Raw genomic sequence first — 16054 nt, forward strand, 5'->3', positions numbered from 1 at the left:
TTTTCTGCCATTTAACCGTTGGAGGTGCGCGTGATGTTGAAGACACAGCAAAGCATAAAGGGTCTCGCACATGAAATGCATAACATAACATAAGCACAACATAAGACCGATGGACCAATGAGCATCCAGCATAAAGTCGCCATATTGATTTCCATAAGATTCTCATTGGTCCAGAGGCCTTATGCTACGCTTATGCTCTGTTATGCATTTCATGTGCGAGGCCCTTTAAGAGCCTCGCACATGAAATGCATAACGTAACATAAGCACACATAAGCAGTGCTTTCCAGCTACGACACAAATCGACACTGTGTAACACAGTGTCCATTAGTGTAAGAGAGAAAATTTTAGTTGTTTCATTCACACTAATGGACACTGTGTTACACAGTGTCGACTTGTGTCGTAGCTGGAAAGCACCCAAGAGCGACGGACCAATGCTATGTAAATCAATATGGCGACTTTATGTTAGATGCTCATTGGCCCATCGGTCTTATGTTGTGCATATGTTATGTTATGCCTTTCATGTGCGAGGCCCTTTAGGCCTGTTCGTGTTGCTGCTCTTTTTGAATTAATTTCTTTGTCATCTCTCTTTTTCTTACGATCGAATATTTATCTCATCTCGAGTGCAAAAATTTTTGGGGATTTCAAGCAACTCTAACAGACCTATTGTGAGAATAGGAAAAGTGGGGATAACTGGCAATTCATAGTTGTAATAGGTGCGTTCAGCAGGCTCAACAGTTGAGTAAACGCTCACTATTATTGGTGTATTCTTTCAAATCATCCAATCAGATTTAGATATAGAAAAATACACAATAGCAAGCGTTCTCTTGCTAACAGTTACATTCAGCGAAAAATTTATATTATTTATGTTATTTTGTTAAAAAATTACTCAAGCTAAAATTCCGAGATCTCTAAAATATTATAAAATAAAAAAATGTTAACCGTTTTAAACTCTTCGTCTTAATTGCGTTCAGAAACTTATCAGAAAAAGAACTACAGTTTCTCTCTCCCTTTCTCTCTTAGAAAAAGAGAGATGTGTATATGTATACATACGTTTAAATTCAAAAATTTCGAAGATACTTGTTAATTGATTAGTGACGTCGTAAATATTTAAAAAAGAAAACGCAGGAACGTTTAAAGTTCACAAACCAACGTTTATGTTATCGGATTATCACATCGACTATAGCTTTTTCTCCTAGTTCTATTCTTTTAAAAGTGAAATTTTTGATCGTAAATTCGTGTTATAAACAGAGAATCTAACCTCAAAAAACGCCTTCAAATGGCCAACCGTCATCAGGTATGTATACATTTCCACATGAAAATTTTAAGGATGTTTTTGTTATCAATTTAAATATTCGACTTCTGATTTGTAAGCTTGTGTTTATATATATATGTATATATATATATATATACGAATTATATTTTAAATCTTTCCCACACAGACTACATTTAGAGCTATAGAAGTAGATGAACGATTCAAAAAATTGGAACGTTCCTTAAAACTGGCTTTACTGAAGCAGAAACACAACAAAGACTTGCATGATGTGAAAGCATCACCCACGAAAGTGACATCCTGGCCCAGCATCTCTAGCATTAATGTAGATTCCATAGATTCCAACTGCACAATTCTGTCGCCAACTTCTCCAATAAGAAGCGAGGTCTTAGCTTCCAGCAATAATTTGAGAAACATACTCTTGAGGAAAAAGAGCCATAATACCAAGCCAGCAGCAATGACCACATCTAGAGTCAATCGGAACCTTGTCCAGCAGGATATACCTAATATTGATCGTCATATTATGCCACCTCCACTAGCTAGTACGGTTTATCGCACCCCTAGGGAATCACATAGCAGAGTCCCTACATTGTCAAATTGCGAAAAAGTGGTACTGCCTTCATTTAACAATACTGTACAGTCTTCCATGGTAGATACAATTTCTTTAGTGAGCATTCCAAGCTGGATGTCTGCTAATACAAATTCCAACTTAAATACCTTTGACACACCAGCAACTTCTGTCAATATTAATTATAAGATTGATCAAGTGTTTACAAAATGGAAAGTTATGTTAAATAACGAATATGAATTATTAATTAAAGGGACATTAAACTGGTGAGTAAGAAATAAAATATATTGATTGGCACTTCTTTAAATGTTAATAATTAATTTTCTTTGGAAACAGTGGAAGGGTTGCACGTAGTAAACCGGTTATAAGAAGATACTCTGCGATATGCGTTGAATCCAAATACAAGCACAAATATATTCTGCAAGGAAATATTGCCGATGAGAAAAATGGTAACAATTTGTACAAAATTTGTTAACTTCAGAGTTTACATGTTAATAACTGGTATGTATACTTTACACAGCATTGCCAGATTATATTCGTGGAAAATTTTACAATGGCTTTCCTGATGATTGGGAGAATGTTTACCAAATATGGAGAACATATGTCAGCCAAGGATGTCCAGTTGTGTTTCGTTGGCCCACCCGTATTACTGACAGTGACGACGATTTGAAGACTGAACTGACAGATCTGACTTACACATGTAGCAGAAATAAAAAAGCTACTTCTGCAGCGGGATCTTGTAATTTAAACAAGCATCCTAAGACTGAAGATCAGAAATATAAATCTAATACATTTGAAAAGAAGGAAAAATCTCATAATAGCCTTATTGATAATTCACAAAATTATGAGAAAAATATTTCGTCTGTAAAATCTTTTATTTCTAACTCCGAAAGGGATATAATTCCTGTCGTGCAAACAAGGCACATAAAGTCACTATGCAATGATGAAAACAAGCAAGATGTCAAATCAGACATAAATCTATCAAACAGTTCCAAAAAAATAAAGAACACATTAAAGGACATTCTTCAAGAGGATAAACTGAACATCATTATCAATAATTTAACAGACAAAAATTGTTCTCCGAAGTATATTGAGAAGATTATCGAGATGTTCGATTGCTTGGACTATGTAGTGTCTTACAAAACCGAATCAGAATGCAATAACGACTCGGTGTCCTTTATAAGTCACGAAACATCTAAACCGGAAACAATACCAATGCAACAGAATTTAGTATGCAATAACAGTCGTACAAATATTAATAAACTTGAAAATAAACCAATGGAATTAAGAAGCAAGATACAAAGGAATAATGTTGATACGTATGGGCACTCCACTGATTTAGGATACGGAAGCTTAAAAATTGATTTTAACACTATTCAACTATCAAATTCAGTAAATGCTAATAAATCAGAAAACGACAAGAATTCAGATTTATCAGAAAGTGAGACTTATGCAGGCGTGCCCAAAATATCGTTTAAACGAGTTTTAAAAGCTAGAAGAATGCCTACAAAGATATGTAGACGTAAAATGAAAAAAAAACCGGACGGTCAGAAGTGTGCAACGAATCTATCTGACAGTAATTTTGATGGGAACGGGGGAAGCAAGATTGTGACACAAAATAAACAACTGGCACAACAGAGTAATTTTGATATATATGGGGAAGGCAAGTCTGTGATGCAAAATAAACAACCGTCCGATATTTGTTTAGATAATCAGAAAGTCAACTTGAATGTTTTTATAAAGGAACAGAAAATTCCTCATAGGATTCAAAAAGAAACATATTCGTCATTCGTTGCGGACGTTGACTACACCATGAGTTCTGACACAGATGTAATAACGGTGAGCTCAAATACGCGAAGATCGGGTGGAAGTACGATAACATCACATGGTAAGGGCCAAGATGTTGTAATAAGTAGCGAAAGTAATAGCAACTTGCTCAAGAGGTCTCTGACATCTCCAATATTATATAACACATTGATTGATCAAACAAAAAATGACACTGCAATAAAGAAAGCCAAACCCACTATAATCAGTTCAATGCCGGTAAATTTGAATTTGAGAATAAGTACAGCAAGCTCGAAAGAGAGAGAAAAAGCTGTACAATCTCATTCCCAGATAATTGTACAGAAAGAGGATGAGCAGGACAAAGATATTCTACTGTTGGAGGAAAGTAATAGGAAGAAATCTATATCAAGAACGACAATCGCTACAAAATCTGCGATTAATGACAATCGCATTAATTCTTATTCAAAGACAATAGTTGGCAATAAAAAAGAAATTAATCCGATAACAAATAACAAAAATAAATCGAATATATCAATTGCTACAAAACCTACAATTAATGATTTTCATTCGAACACAACGGATGCTAATAATAAAAAAGAGATAACAAATAATAAAGATAAATTGGATAATAAGAGTTCTAATAATCCTAATTCGTTGACAAATTCCATAGCTGAGCAACCTAAAAGCAGCAAACTTGGAACAAAAGAAAATCCTAGAGTGCTAACTGCATGGGTGCCAAAAGTAGTACAATATACAAAATCTCAATCAGGTTTAATTTTTCAAGGGAAATTGATCAAGTACGTTCTTCTAAAAAACATGACTAATGATTAAAGGATCACATGTAATTATATAATATAAATAATTAATAGAGAGTAATTAATAGATTAAATTTCTTTTCTACTTATAGCGAGGCTGGCCACGTTGTAAACAGGAAGTTTAGTACGAACATTGTGCTGAGGCGCCAATCAGCAACACTAATCGAAACGGTGAATCACGAATTCTATGCACTTCATGGACATTTAAGCGACAAGCATAGTAAAGTATCCGAAATCCGCGACATAAATTATATATTATGTGATTAATATTTGTCAAATAATTATCGCTTCGCATTTAGATATTCCCAAGAAACTTGTGAAACAGTGTCGTTATGGATGTCCTGCAAAAATCGAGCAATTTTGTCAGACTTGGAGAATGCAGTGCGGTAAGAATTTTTTTTTTAATACATATTTTTATTAAACATATTACGATTACGTGTTTTATATAAATTGTAATCACTTCTATTTCCCAGACAATGTTCAAGAATTTGGGAAAAAACTTTATGATGCAACAATGAATTCACTGAATACACCTGTTAGTTCAAGAGGCCGTCATATCGTACCTCCATTACATTACTGGGCAGGTAAATAAATTAATTAACAAAATCTTTAATCTATTATTTATTATTTAATAATTACGTATTAGCAATAAAAATAAAATTTTTATTATGTTTCAAGTGAAAAGCTAGATTAATTTTTTACAAAAATAGATGAATAATTGACAGTTATTATATATTTTTTATACAGGCGAACGTATAACTTTGAAAGATAACACAGTTGTCTATAGTCCAGGCAGTTTAAAGAAATCATCGGTTCTGACTGATAATTCAAAAGAAATCCAAAAGAATACTATGGTAAAAGTTACTATAACTACAGAAATATTTACTTTATTCAAGTATTTGCTTTATAACGTTTTTCATAATTTTTTTTTTTTATGTAGAATAGTGAAAAGAAAAAGGAACAAAAAGTAAATTCCAAGAAACAAAGTGTAAATAAGCAAATACTGTTACCTGAATCAAATAAAACTTCTAATATAAATCAAGTAAGTTCATAGAATCACATTTTTACTAAATATAAATTTATTAATGAAAAATTGTATATTTTATATGTATATGTATATGCACATTTTTTTAAATTTAGATTGTCATCGAAAATCTTCAAACTTCCAAAAAATCACCTAAGACGAAAGGTTCTACGAACAATACAAGGAGATTTAATAAAAAATCTCGGAAAAACAATAAACAAGGAGCACATAAGTTCTCAAGTACAGAGTCCAGCGAAGAGGAGCAAAAAACATCTCCGCGAAAGGTAACACTGAAATTCATCGAAACAAAAATAAAGTCATTTTTATTATTATGTATTTCCGAAAAAGAAATCATACTTTTTATCCTTTTTTCGTGCAGCGTGTACGTAATTCTAAAACAAACGAAAATGCAGATCCAGAAACACGATATTCCATGGAGTTAAGGAAACGACCAAAAATAGAAACAACCTCGAACAAAATTTTACGTAAGGACACAACCAAATCCAAGTAATTTCTATATTTTTATAAAATGCTTATTTTACTTTAACGAGCACGATTTATATTGTTATCTATTTTGTTTATTTAGTGCAGCATTCCGTTCACGAACCATTTATACACCATATCATTCATCAATAAAGAAACCTGAAAACCACGAGATAACATATACTTTTCATAAAAATATTCTGCAATCAGAGGATTTTCTATCGGAATCTGAAGTATCGTGTATATAACTTCAAACGGTAATTTCATATGAACGTTATTTTTTTATATTGATAAGAGAAATTACGAATTTGTTCTAAAAAATATTTTTCTATATGTTTCTACGTATTTCTGTCATATGTTGTCTTATTTCCTGTCATACATATATATATATATATTGGTTTCAATACTAATTGTAAATGTACTACATTCTTTTTGTAAATTGTATTGAAGAGATTTTTTTTTTCTTGATGTTTGTGCAAAAATCATAAACATTACAATTTTTATCCGTTTATGACAATAAATAATACGAAAGTGCCTTTTACTAATTTGTTCATAAAATAAGAAAATATAATTTAAAATAATTTTCTTGGGCTAGATGAAATATTTTTAAAATGGAAGAAAAATAAAAAGCTAAAGGATTATAGAAATATAACACTTCAAATATATTGCTTTCATGTTTAATTTTCATATTATCATTTAACAACTGTATAAATTGTATGTACGAAGTATCATTTGTTCCAAGTCAAGTTATATAAGAAATATAAAGCATTGATGCATACCTAAATAAAAATCAGTCGATATAAATATAAAAGAGTTATCTTTGTTTTCATTTTTATATGTGAAAATTTAAGTAAGATATTAATTAGATGTAAACTATTTAACAACTTCAAGTAAATATGACAATTGAATAATTTAAATATTCTGCAGAAATGCTCTATATAGACTTAGAATATATATAATGTATAGATTTCTATAGAATACCTAGATTGCTACAGTTGAATTAATCTGATATAAGTTTTTCGGTCATTTATTTCATGAATTTATATATATAATATACTACGATATATAGTATTAGTGAATTTGCAACTTATTAAAATCGGCTGCACCATCTATCTTAAAATAATTTGATTTATTTTTATTTTTCAAAGATCGCAGTCTAGGTATTTATGTATAGAAGTCTGTATATAAATAATGACGCACATCTAAGAGAGGTTGTATCGCTACTGATATGATAAGCAATTGGATCAATCAATTCTCTATATTGTAAACGTAATGAATGACACCAATAAAAGCATAAAATATATCTTTGAGCAATAATTTGGTTACAATCATTTTTCAATGCTATTTTATTAATGATATCTGTAAAAAATTCTGACTCTAAGTTAACTCTTGTACTTAATGTCTTTGTGTTATAACTGATAAATAAAACTAATAAATAAAAACTTTTTGAAAATTATACAAATAATTCTAATGAATTACTTTTCACTGATGTCATCAATGTGCGGGAAGATTAATTAAGATTGTAGAACGTGTTTGCGAGGCCTTCGTACAGTTTTCATAGATTTTATTATATGTACATAGGAAGAAGTCCACGAAATTACAAAATAAATAAATTACAGTATAACACTGTAGTTCACAATAGTACAATCGATATTCCCTCTCTCGATCGCAAACGAAACCTCGCGAGCAAGAAAGTGGAGGAATTCACTACGCGTGTTGCTTATCTGCAACAATCAATAATCGATTTGACGCGAGCAATCGACGACATTACGGGCAGATTGTCAATCGTCGATGGCACGCACACTTACTATTCATACATAGCATGATATGGTATAACTAATAAATCTAGTCAGCTATGCACAATCCCGTTAGCTTTCATCGTATAAGGGAGTACCATCTCCACTGAGGGACATGCTCCGTGGACTAGAATTCGTGTGTGGAGTGCCCCGCGGAGATTTGTATGACGGAGTACGCGTAGAAGGTCTGCTCCTTCCAGAAGGTGTCGTTCTGCCAACAGACTCATCATAGTTACGTGGAGTTTTCCTGGACTCGTCGTATCTAGGTGTCGATCCACTGAAAACACATTTATTGATACTATTCGAATGAAGAACATTAATATCTCAAATAAAATAACAATTTTTAATTGCAAAACGTAATGGTTAGATTAGTTAATACATATATGTTTATTTATTATTATACTTACGAGACTCGAGGACCGCTTTTTAAACGTGCCCACGCTTCGGCGGCTTTCTTCCAATCTGTTGGATCACCAGAAGGAGGTGGTGTAGGTCTGTGCGATTGAGCAGATCTGTGATGACCGGGCGTCATTGAGGGTGGCGGTGGATGCACGAAGGGTCCTTGATGGTGGCTAGGAGTTTGTTGGCCATATCTAGGAGTTGGCTGGCCGTGATGCGGCGTGTGATGAGGAGTTTGATATGGGGTCATAAATGGAGTTTGACCAGACGGCGTATACGGAGTATTGGGATACGTATGCACTCCACCGTAGCCGGTAGTGCTAGCTGCTCCAGGTGTGTGTGGCGGATAGTGATGCGGCGTTTGATTCGCCACTTGCGACAGTGAGTGCAGCATGTGATGCGGAAGATTCTGTGCAACTCGTTGTATTGTTTCTGGATTCATTCCTGAAACAATATCAATCAAAAGAGCAATTAAACATTACAGTCCGCATATAATTTGTGCGTTTTATTACATTTTAGCGATTAAAAAATTCAATAAACAGTTGATACCATAAACAGTAGAATATGTAAAATGACTTTATTTTAAAATAAAATATTTTTGTGAAATAACGTTTTTAATAAAAAAATTATTTTGATACTATGATTCCAGGAGTTATACAGACAAGAATTCTGATGATTGACAATGATTCTCGCAATGATGACATAGAAAGACTTACCGCTGACTGTTCCTGGCGTAGTAGTGTAAGGTGTCCTAGAAGTCATTGCGCCACGCGGTGTACTAGGAGTGGATTGTCCAGGAACGGGATCCCTAAAGTGTTCCTTGAACCAGCGCAATAAGTCGCTTACCCTACCGAACATCTGAGCTCGAAATCTAAAGCCCTCAGATGTTACTGTGATATACTCGTGACGGCAACGCGTACGCGGCAGATACGAAAGTAAAAATTTTCCAGGATAAGTCTATGAGAAAAAAACAAAACGAAATTATTTTTCAATTAAAAATAAAAAAGTTTTTCGAAAAATTGCTGTATTACATGTTAGTTACAAGTTAGCTATGCGTTTATTTACCTTTGCTGCTGATATTATATAAGGAATTCCATTGGGATTTTCTTTCTTTTGTTCCTTTAAAAGATCTTCCGCTCTATCTTTTATCCCATCCACAGCAGATTTATAATACTTAAAATCTACCAATTCCGAAGCATACGCGGCCATCGGATTGACATGACGAGCGATAATCTCGTCAAGATCCTCGAACTCTTCGTTCCCGATCCATAAACTTTGGCCCAACGAGAAGGCGTTCTCTTTACCCTCCTCGCGAACATCAATATGCTGTAGAATATCATCGGTGACTTTCCACGTGACTGTCAAGTGATCGGCGCCTTTGCTGCTAGGTCTTACTATTGCTTCGCCCTGCTTCATTGTCTGCATTAGTTTTACAGTCTCAGCGAAACTGATATTATGAAAGGCAGGATGTATTATTACGCGTTTCACGTAAATTTGACGCTGTTTTGCCTTTTTGGCGTCTTCTTCAACTTTTATATCCTTTTGTTCTGTTTCGGTATCATAAAATGGATCTCGTTGCGGTCTAATCAATAAATACAATTACAATTAATGACAATTCATACAGTATTATAGAAAAATTAAAAAAAAAAAAAAAATTTTATATTGTATATTTTCGATTGGGAAATGTCTTTCTTCCTTTTTACTCTCTGTCTTATTTATGTAATTTTAAAAGTAATAGATCTATATAGTAATTATTTATTTTGTATATCTTACCTCCATTCGTGATTCTTGTCAGCAAGATCACTGCTCTTGCTGGTACATTCGACACTGAATCGGTCTACCTCAATTTTAATAATTCGGCAATGAATAATCTGTCCCATGCCGACTCTTTCGCAAGGATTTGCGACGTGCCGATCCGACAAGTTTTTTATGTGAATATAACCGGAGATACCATTGTCCAGTCGCAATCTTACGCCTGTAGCCTTGCCTGGACAAGCGCCAGCGTCAAAGTGATTCCACACCTCCGACAATTCAGGAAAATCATTCTTCAGACAGAACGGACACTGCCATAGACCGGTCTCTTCATTCCGCACCGGATTCGCTTGATCAAGCTGATCACCCTGTGGCTTTCGATGACTGATGCCGATCACAGTAGCCAACACTAACTTGCCGACGTAGAAGGTCTCAGGTGTCTCCTTCGTCAGAACATCGAATAGTTTTTCCGCGCTCGGCGATTCATATGGCACGCGAAGATCCTTGTACCGGCTATTCAACTCGGCCCTAATGTCGTAGAGAGTAACGCATTTGTTGCCGAAACCCTGCCGTTCAAGTTCTTCCGCGAAAGCGTCGAGATCCAAATCCTTGAGGCGTTCTGGCGACTCGAGTATTTCTTCCAAAGCGCCGGCGGGATTGGCGTCCTCATCGTCATACTCTAGAGCGTCGACTGCCATCTTCCTGGCCCATTCGTAAGTTTCGGGATGTACGCGGGAACCATCAAGCACTTCTACATATGCCTCTGTACTATCGCCCAAACTGTTGGTGTCGATTTTGATAAAGCCAGCGCAATTAATGAATACCTTCGGCCCCATATGACATGCGGTAACTAATTGCGTCCTGTTCTCCAACCGCTGATTAGTCTGTTTCAGCATCTTGATCAATGCTTGACCCTTTCGTGGGCCAAGGCCGCAAACAAATTGAACAAGGTTGCCACAGTATGCTTGTTGGACTGCCTTATTCACGTCTACGCCAACCTCATTCACGCGATTGACGAACTCCAAATACAGATTTTCTAGCAGCTCTTCCTTAGGCAATTGATCCTGCAAATTGTGATACTTGAGGCAGAGAATCTCTTCGTCGGCCGTGCATAACTGTGAGAACTCCACCAGCGGATCCTGCATCCTCCTTGCCAGCGAGATAGCCTGGCGTAACAACTCCGGGTAATCCCGGAACTCCGAGATACCTTTGTTACTATTGGAATAAATCTTTGCAAGTTCGTTGTCGCATATTTCCACCTGGATATTAGGAAATTGCTCCTCCTCTGACAAATGAGTAATGCACTCCTTGATATCGGCGGCGATCATCATCGCTTCTCGGGATTCGCCGGCCACTACGACCACATGTGGCTTCTTTGTGGCTATGAAGTTTTTCAATGCCAGTAGATCGGCTTCCTTCATCGTTTTCTCGTCTTCGCGGAAACTGTTCTTGCGCTTCATCAGATGTGGCAAGCGCAGATAATCGGTGCACTCGCCGTCGGCCGCGATTAGACAAGTGAAAGCTGCCTGCGAATAGTCTGGCACATAGGCCAAACCCATGACACGCAAGCCTTTACTGGTATCCCACTCTTCATCCTCCTCTTCGGGAAATTCACAATTGTATGGCGCAACTTTGATCCAGTTGTACATCTTGCGGCAACATGCGCGCATTACACACTCCTTTGCCTCAGCGATCAGATTAGTTCGCAGTTCCTTCTTAAGATGTGGTATTACCATGCGATTAAGCGCGATTTCGACGCTACCTACGCGCAAAGCGTTCCAGTCTTGCACGAGTTTGCTGAACTCGTCTCGACAATAGAGCTGTTTCATTTCATCGACGTAATTGCTGCTGGTATTACCCTCGATGGAGTCACTAAGTGTGATCGTGATGAGTTTGTCCTCTTCAGCGATCATCAAATTTAAGAACTGAACGCCCACGAGATCACGTACTGGCTTATCCTTCAAATATTTCATTGTGTAGATCGGATGATTCTCGTCAATTTCTTTGATGCCTTTCTTTGTTGGCTTCACGGATATTTTAGCGCGTTCCATGTACATCTCGCGCACGCATTTACGTACAAGTGGCTCGCGTGCCAACTGAATTGCTACCATCAGCTGGGCAGCTTTTAACACTTCTTCTATGGTTTTAAATCGTAAACCACAGTATTCAATTGCAATCGTCGTTGGTTCAATAGGCTCTTGATCAACCTCGTGACGTTGATAATTATCACGAAGATTTTCTGCAAAATGTTCGGGCGTTAGCCCGAACTTCTTCGCCAGACCATCTAAACCGGCCTTCCGACAGATCGAATATGGGCCGCTCCTAACGGCTTGCTTTAACGTTTCGTCAATTTCTTCTTCTTCTATTGCCTCTTCTTCCTCCGGCGGATCTTCTCCGTTTTCTTCTGCCTCAGCAATCTGCTGTTTACGTCGCTGAATTCTCTCTTCGCGTCGTGCCTGCTTCTCCTTCTGTCGCACGGCTTCCTGCATCGCTGGGATCTCGTGGCTGTAATACAGCATGAAATGATTATAGACGTCGTTAAGTTCTTCACTTGTCTGGACATTCTTCAATCGCTCAATGTCGTCGTCTTTGATCACTCGCACGTTATCTGGCAATGGCGCATCTGAATTCTTCATGATTTCATCTAATTGATAGTTGCGCATCTTCTCAAATAGCTTGAGCAAATTCTCCTTTCGCTGACGCAACTGGCACCATTTCGCGTCAAACTTATAAACCTTCCACAGGTCATTAATGTTTAGCTCGGGTAGCACGTACTCCTTTCTATAAAAGGATATAAAAGGGACTTCAAAATGTTGATTACGCATGAAGTCCAAGGCTTTTTTAATCTTGCCAATAGTCTGTGGTCCTTTTCGAGCTCGTTCTTTAGCTTCGGCATTCAAATGGGCATCCTGAATAGAGACTGTAGGCTTACAAAACGCCTGCTTGTAGATCCATTCTGCTTCGAGATCCAGTTCATCAGAACCTTCTGGAACTGGTGTAACCACTACGGATCGAAGTTGCATTCTTTCTGGTATATCCGTATTACGTATCTGTAATTTGAAGTCAGATCTCATAAACAATAATTTGGGAATAATGTAATCACAGCTATTAATAAACGTAATTTTCACCATTATTATAACATTTTTATGTACCTAAGTATATATTTTTCTTTTATATTAAATTCAAAAATATATTATCCAAATTTTTTATTATTAATTTTTGATGCTATGCATCTCAATGTAAAAATATAAAATTTTTTTATATCTTAATGCTTTCTCTAATGTCATCCTTTATATATATATATATATATATATATATATATATATATATATATATATGCAGCTTATAATTTAAGATTACTACATATAATGTACCTCGTTATCCATATCAGTAAAGTGACCGCGTTTCAATTCACTGGGCTCGTAAATTTCAAAAATACTCTTCCTCGTGGTCTTCTTCTTTAGCTGTTTCTTCGGTCGACGCGGCCGTTCAGTATCAGCGTCTTCATCCAAATACTCATCTTCTTCTTCCTCCTCTTCTTCCTCATAATCTTCCTCACCATATTTGCCGAATTCGTCATAATCAAAATCCACACCAAAAATGTCCTGTGCTTCTTGTAACGCCCTAGATTAAAAAAAATGTATTTGATTTGAATTTCAATCTTATCCAAATGATAACTGTAAATACTTATGCTAGTAGGCATTAAATATATTAATGTGAAGAAAATAAAAAATATTAAAAATATTAAAATTTCATAACATACGCATCAGAAAATATTGGCTTCTTTTTCTTTCTTTTCTCTGCGATAGGTCTACCATCATCATCAACAATAAAATCATCCGCGTCAGTATATTCTCCTTCATCACTGCCTTCTTCGAAGGTTTCCGCCTCTGGTCTATGGCTTCGTTCACTTCGTCTTTCATCCTCCTAAGAACAAAATAAAAAGATAAAAGAAATATTACATTTTTGCATATATTGAAGACATAGAATATACATATATTATAAAAGCGTCACACATACCGTAATAATATCCCTTTCCTAACATAAGTATGCATGTGTGTTTAACAAATACAAAACGTGACATATATATGTAAAAACATGTGCTTGTAACTTTAAATGCATTTATATACACAAACTAAGAATTTAACAAGAAGAAACAAAGTACAAATTGCATGATTAAATATAAAAAATAATGTGTTAACATAAATTGTTAAATACTTTGCCACAGTTAACACTCTGTGTTGAATTTGATGTATCTGATTATGTGATACTTACATCTCCAGAACCTTCAAACAATTCGTTGGCAATGGCGTCCCTTTCTTCATCCGCTTCCTTTTCTTGTTCCTCCTCTGATTCCTCATCTTGAATCCTTCGAAGACGTTTAAAACGTTTCTATAAAATACAAATTAATGTATTTTATATGGTTTATTAAACTTTTTTTTTATTTTTAAAAATAATTAAATACATAAAAACATACTCTCTCAAGCTTAACACCTAAATTTTCTTCAATCAGATCATAATCTTCATCTTCTAAGCGATCGTCAAAATCCTCGTCGTCACTTTTCTTACGTTTCTTATGATGATTAGAACCATCGCTGTCTTCACCCTCACTTTCCTCTATAGGATTGTCGTCTATCAAATCTTTCAGTTCTTCACGCAACTGATCCTCATCATCTGTAAAATATATCACTGTACCAATGCTGCACATCATGTGCAGAAAGACAAATAACAAATATAAATCCCAATTTAGAAAATTGAATTAAATATATTAAAACAAATCTGTAATTAACTAGATATATGTATAAAAATAATATGTAAAATATTGTCTATTAATACAGTTGATGCATCTAATATTACATCTGTTCTTCGAGCGACACACAGTTGAATATGGTTCTTTTATTTGGATCAAATTAAATTCAATTATTTCACTGTTTGGTAAGTGCATGCAAATATCCTCATTATTGACATAAACACAACAGAATAACGAGATAGCATTGAGAAAAAAATGATAAAAATTAGGTAGGAATTACAAATTACTCTTTTATTACTATTCTATTTCTTTTAAAGTCTTTGAATCAATTTTTGTACACACAAATTAAAATATCTTTTTTTATTAAAAAAAACTAATTTTGTTAATAAACACTAAAAAATATAATTTCTTAATTGTTAATCGTTTTGTTACAAAATACTGTGATAGTCAAGTTGGATAAAGAAAAAATTATCTTATGAAGAAAATGAAGGGAAAGGGAACATAAGATAATTAAGAGGAGGGGAAAAAGAACAGATGGAATATCTTAAAAGCGGTAAATGAAAGGTTTGTTCGCGTCACATGCTCCAAGAGCACTTGGATCACTGTTATCACAGCATTAGTTCTAATCCAGTGATCCAAGTGCTTTTGGAGCATGCGACGCGAACAAATCTAAAAAAGACAATGATATATATATAACAGGGGCCAAAATCTTAACGAAGCAACAGTAAAAAAAGCTATTTTACGAAATAATTCAATAAAATGTAAAAACAATGCAACCGCTATGCCGTCAATGCATCGGTGTCTGCCGAGCAGTGTCACATGTGCGAAAAGCCGCAAAAAGTTTGCGCCATTAGACTTAGGCCATCTTTACCTTCCTCCTCGTCATCACTTTCCTCCACCGCCTTCAGCTTCCTCAACTTCTTCTTTTCGTTCTGATCCAATTCCTCCTCACCCTGTAACATATTCGTACACAGTTAGCACCAGTGCGCCATTGCACCATTGTTCGAGTGCTTCATCGTAGACGCACGAGATCCTCCAAAAAAAAAAGAAAAAAAACGAAGAAAACTCACCTCGCTTACGTCCGCCTCGGAATCGAGATACTCTGCCATGTTTCAGAGTAGTCGACGACCTGGCCTCGTCCGAGATTTCGTGTGCGTCGTGTCCAGTCGTTATCGCCCCGCAATCCGCACTTTAAACACTCGGCCACACTACACCTCGACACCCACCTTATTTCTTTTATTAGTGGTACCAGCCTTGTGAGTGTTTGGAGACTAAACGAAAGTCCACTTTCTCCGTATTGTTTCAATTTTAATGTACAATTTTTATGTACTGATATGTACTGCCGAAGCAAGTACAGAACCCACGTCGTTTCGTGTTCTTTCCCGGAATGGCACCTAAGAGTATAAGAAGAG

The 16054-nt window shown here is 35.6% G+C and overlaps 2 protein-coding genes across 5 annotated transcripts; one reads left to right on the plus strand and one right to left on the minus strand.

Annotated features, from left to right (window-relative positions):
• The first annotated feature begins 1006 nt into the window (after positions 1–1006).
• On the plus strand, positions 1007–7259 carry LOC105201681 (MATH and LRR domain-containing protein PFE0570w). 3 transcript variants are annotated; one of them, XM_039451562.1, is made up of 13 exons: positions 1007–1294; positions 1440–2104; positions 2175–2287; positions 2359–3933; positions 4027–4420; positions 4531–4658; positions 4738–4824; positions 4912–5022; positions 5186–5292; positions 5379–5480; positions 5579–5746; positions 5842–5969; positions 6049–7259. In XM_039451562.1, the coding sequence occupies exons 1-13, from the start codon at positions 1277–1279 to the stop codon at positions 6191–6193; spliced, it is 3741 nt and encodes a 1246-aa protein (XP_039307496.1). In that variant the 5' UTR covers positions 1007–1276; the 3' UTR covers positions 6194–7259. The 3 variants fall into 3 exon arrangements, with proteins under 3 accessions (XP_039307496.1, XP_039307495.1, XP_039307497.1); XM_039451561.1 differs by having other exon boundaries at positions 2359–4420; XM_039451563.1 differs by having other exon boundaries at positions 2359–4420; positions 5842–5947; positions 6049–7248.
• On the minus strand, positions 6609–16054 carry LOC105201682 (transcription elongation factor SPT6). 2 transcript variants are annotated; one of them, XM_026136550.2, is made up of 12 exons: positions 15713–16054; positions 15514–15595; positions 14370–14566; positions 14168–14284; positions 13913–13930; positions 13656–13819; positions 13267–13516; positions 9914–12942; positions 9206–9722; positions 8857–9097; positions 8149–8584; positions 6609–8018 (listed from the first exon to the last, which is right to left on the minus strand). In XM_026136550.2, the coding sequence occupies exons 1-12, from the start codon at positions 15749–15751 to the stop codon at positions 7814–7816; spliced, it is 5295 nt and encodes a 1764-aa protein (XP_025992335.2). In that variant the 5' UTR covers positions 15752–16054; the 3' UTR covers positions 6609–7813. The 2 variants fall into 2 exon arrangements, with proteins under 2 accessions (XP_025992335.2, XP_025992336.2); XM_026136551.2 differs by lacking the exon at positions 13913–13930.

This window comes from Solenopsis invicta, chromosome 7, assembly GCF_016802725.1.
Source record: "Solenopsis invicta isolate M01_SB chromosome 7, UNIL_Sinv_3.0, whole genome shotgun sequence".
Taxonomy (NCBI): Eukaryota; Metazoa; Arthropoda; class Insecta; order Hymenoptera; family Formicidae; genus Solenopsis; species Solenopsis invicta.

Excerpts from the sequence above, each read along its gene's own strand:
- LOC105201682 (XM_026136550.2), bottom strand. The coding sequence starts at position 15,751 with ATGGCAGAGTATCTCGATTCCGAGGCGGACGTAAGCGAG. Across the intron at positions 13,517-13,655 it reads AAGCCAATATTTTCTGATGC|GGCGTTACAAGAAGCACAGG; the intron begins GTATGTTATGAA and ends TTTTTAATCTAG. Across the intron at positions 12,943-13,266 it reads TTACTGATATGGATAACGAG|ATACGTAATACGGATATACC; the intron begins GTACATTATATG and ends TTCAAATTACAG.
- LOC105201681 (XM_039451561.1), top strand. Across the intron at positions 4,421-4,530 it reads TTTCAAGGGAAATTGATCAA|CGAGGCTGGCCACGTTGTAA; the intron begins GTACGTTCTTCT and ends TTCTACTTATAG. Across the intron at positions 5,747-5,841 it reads AAAAAACATCTCCGCGAAAG|CGTGTACGTAATTCTAAAAC; the intron begins GTAACACTGAAA and ends TTTTTCGTGCAG.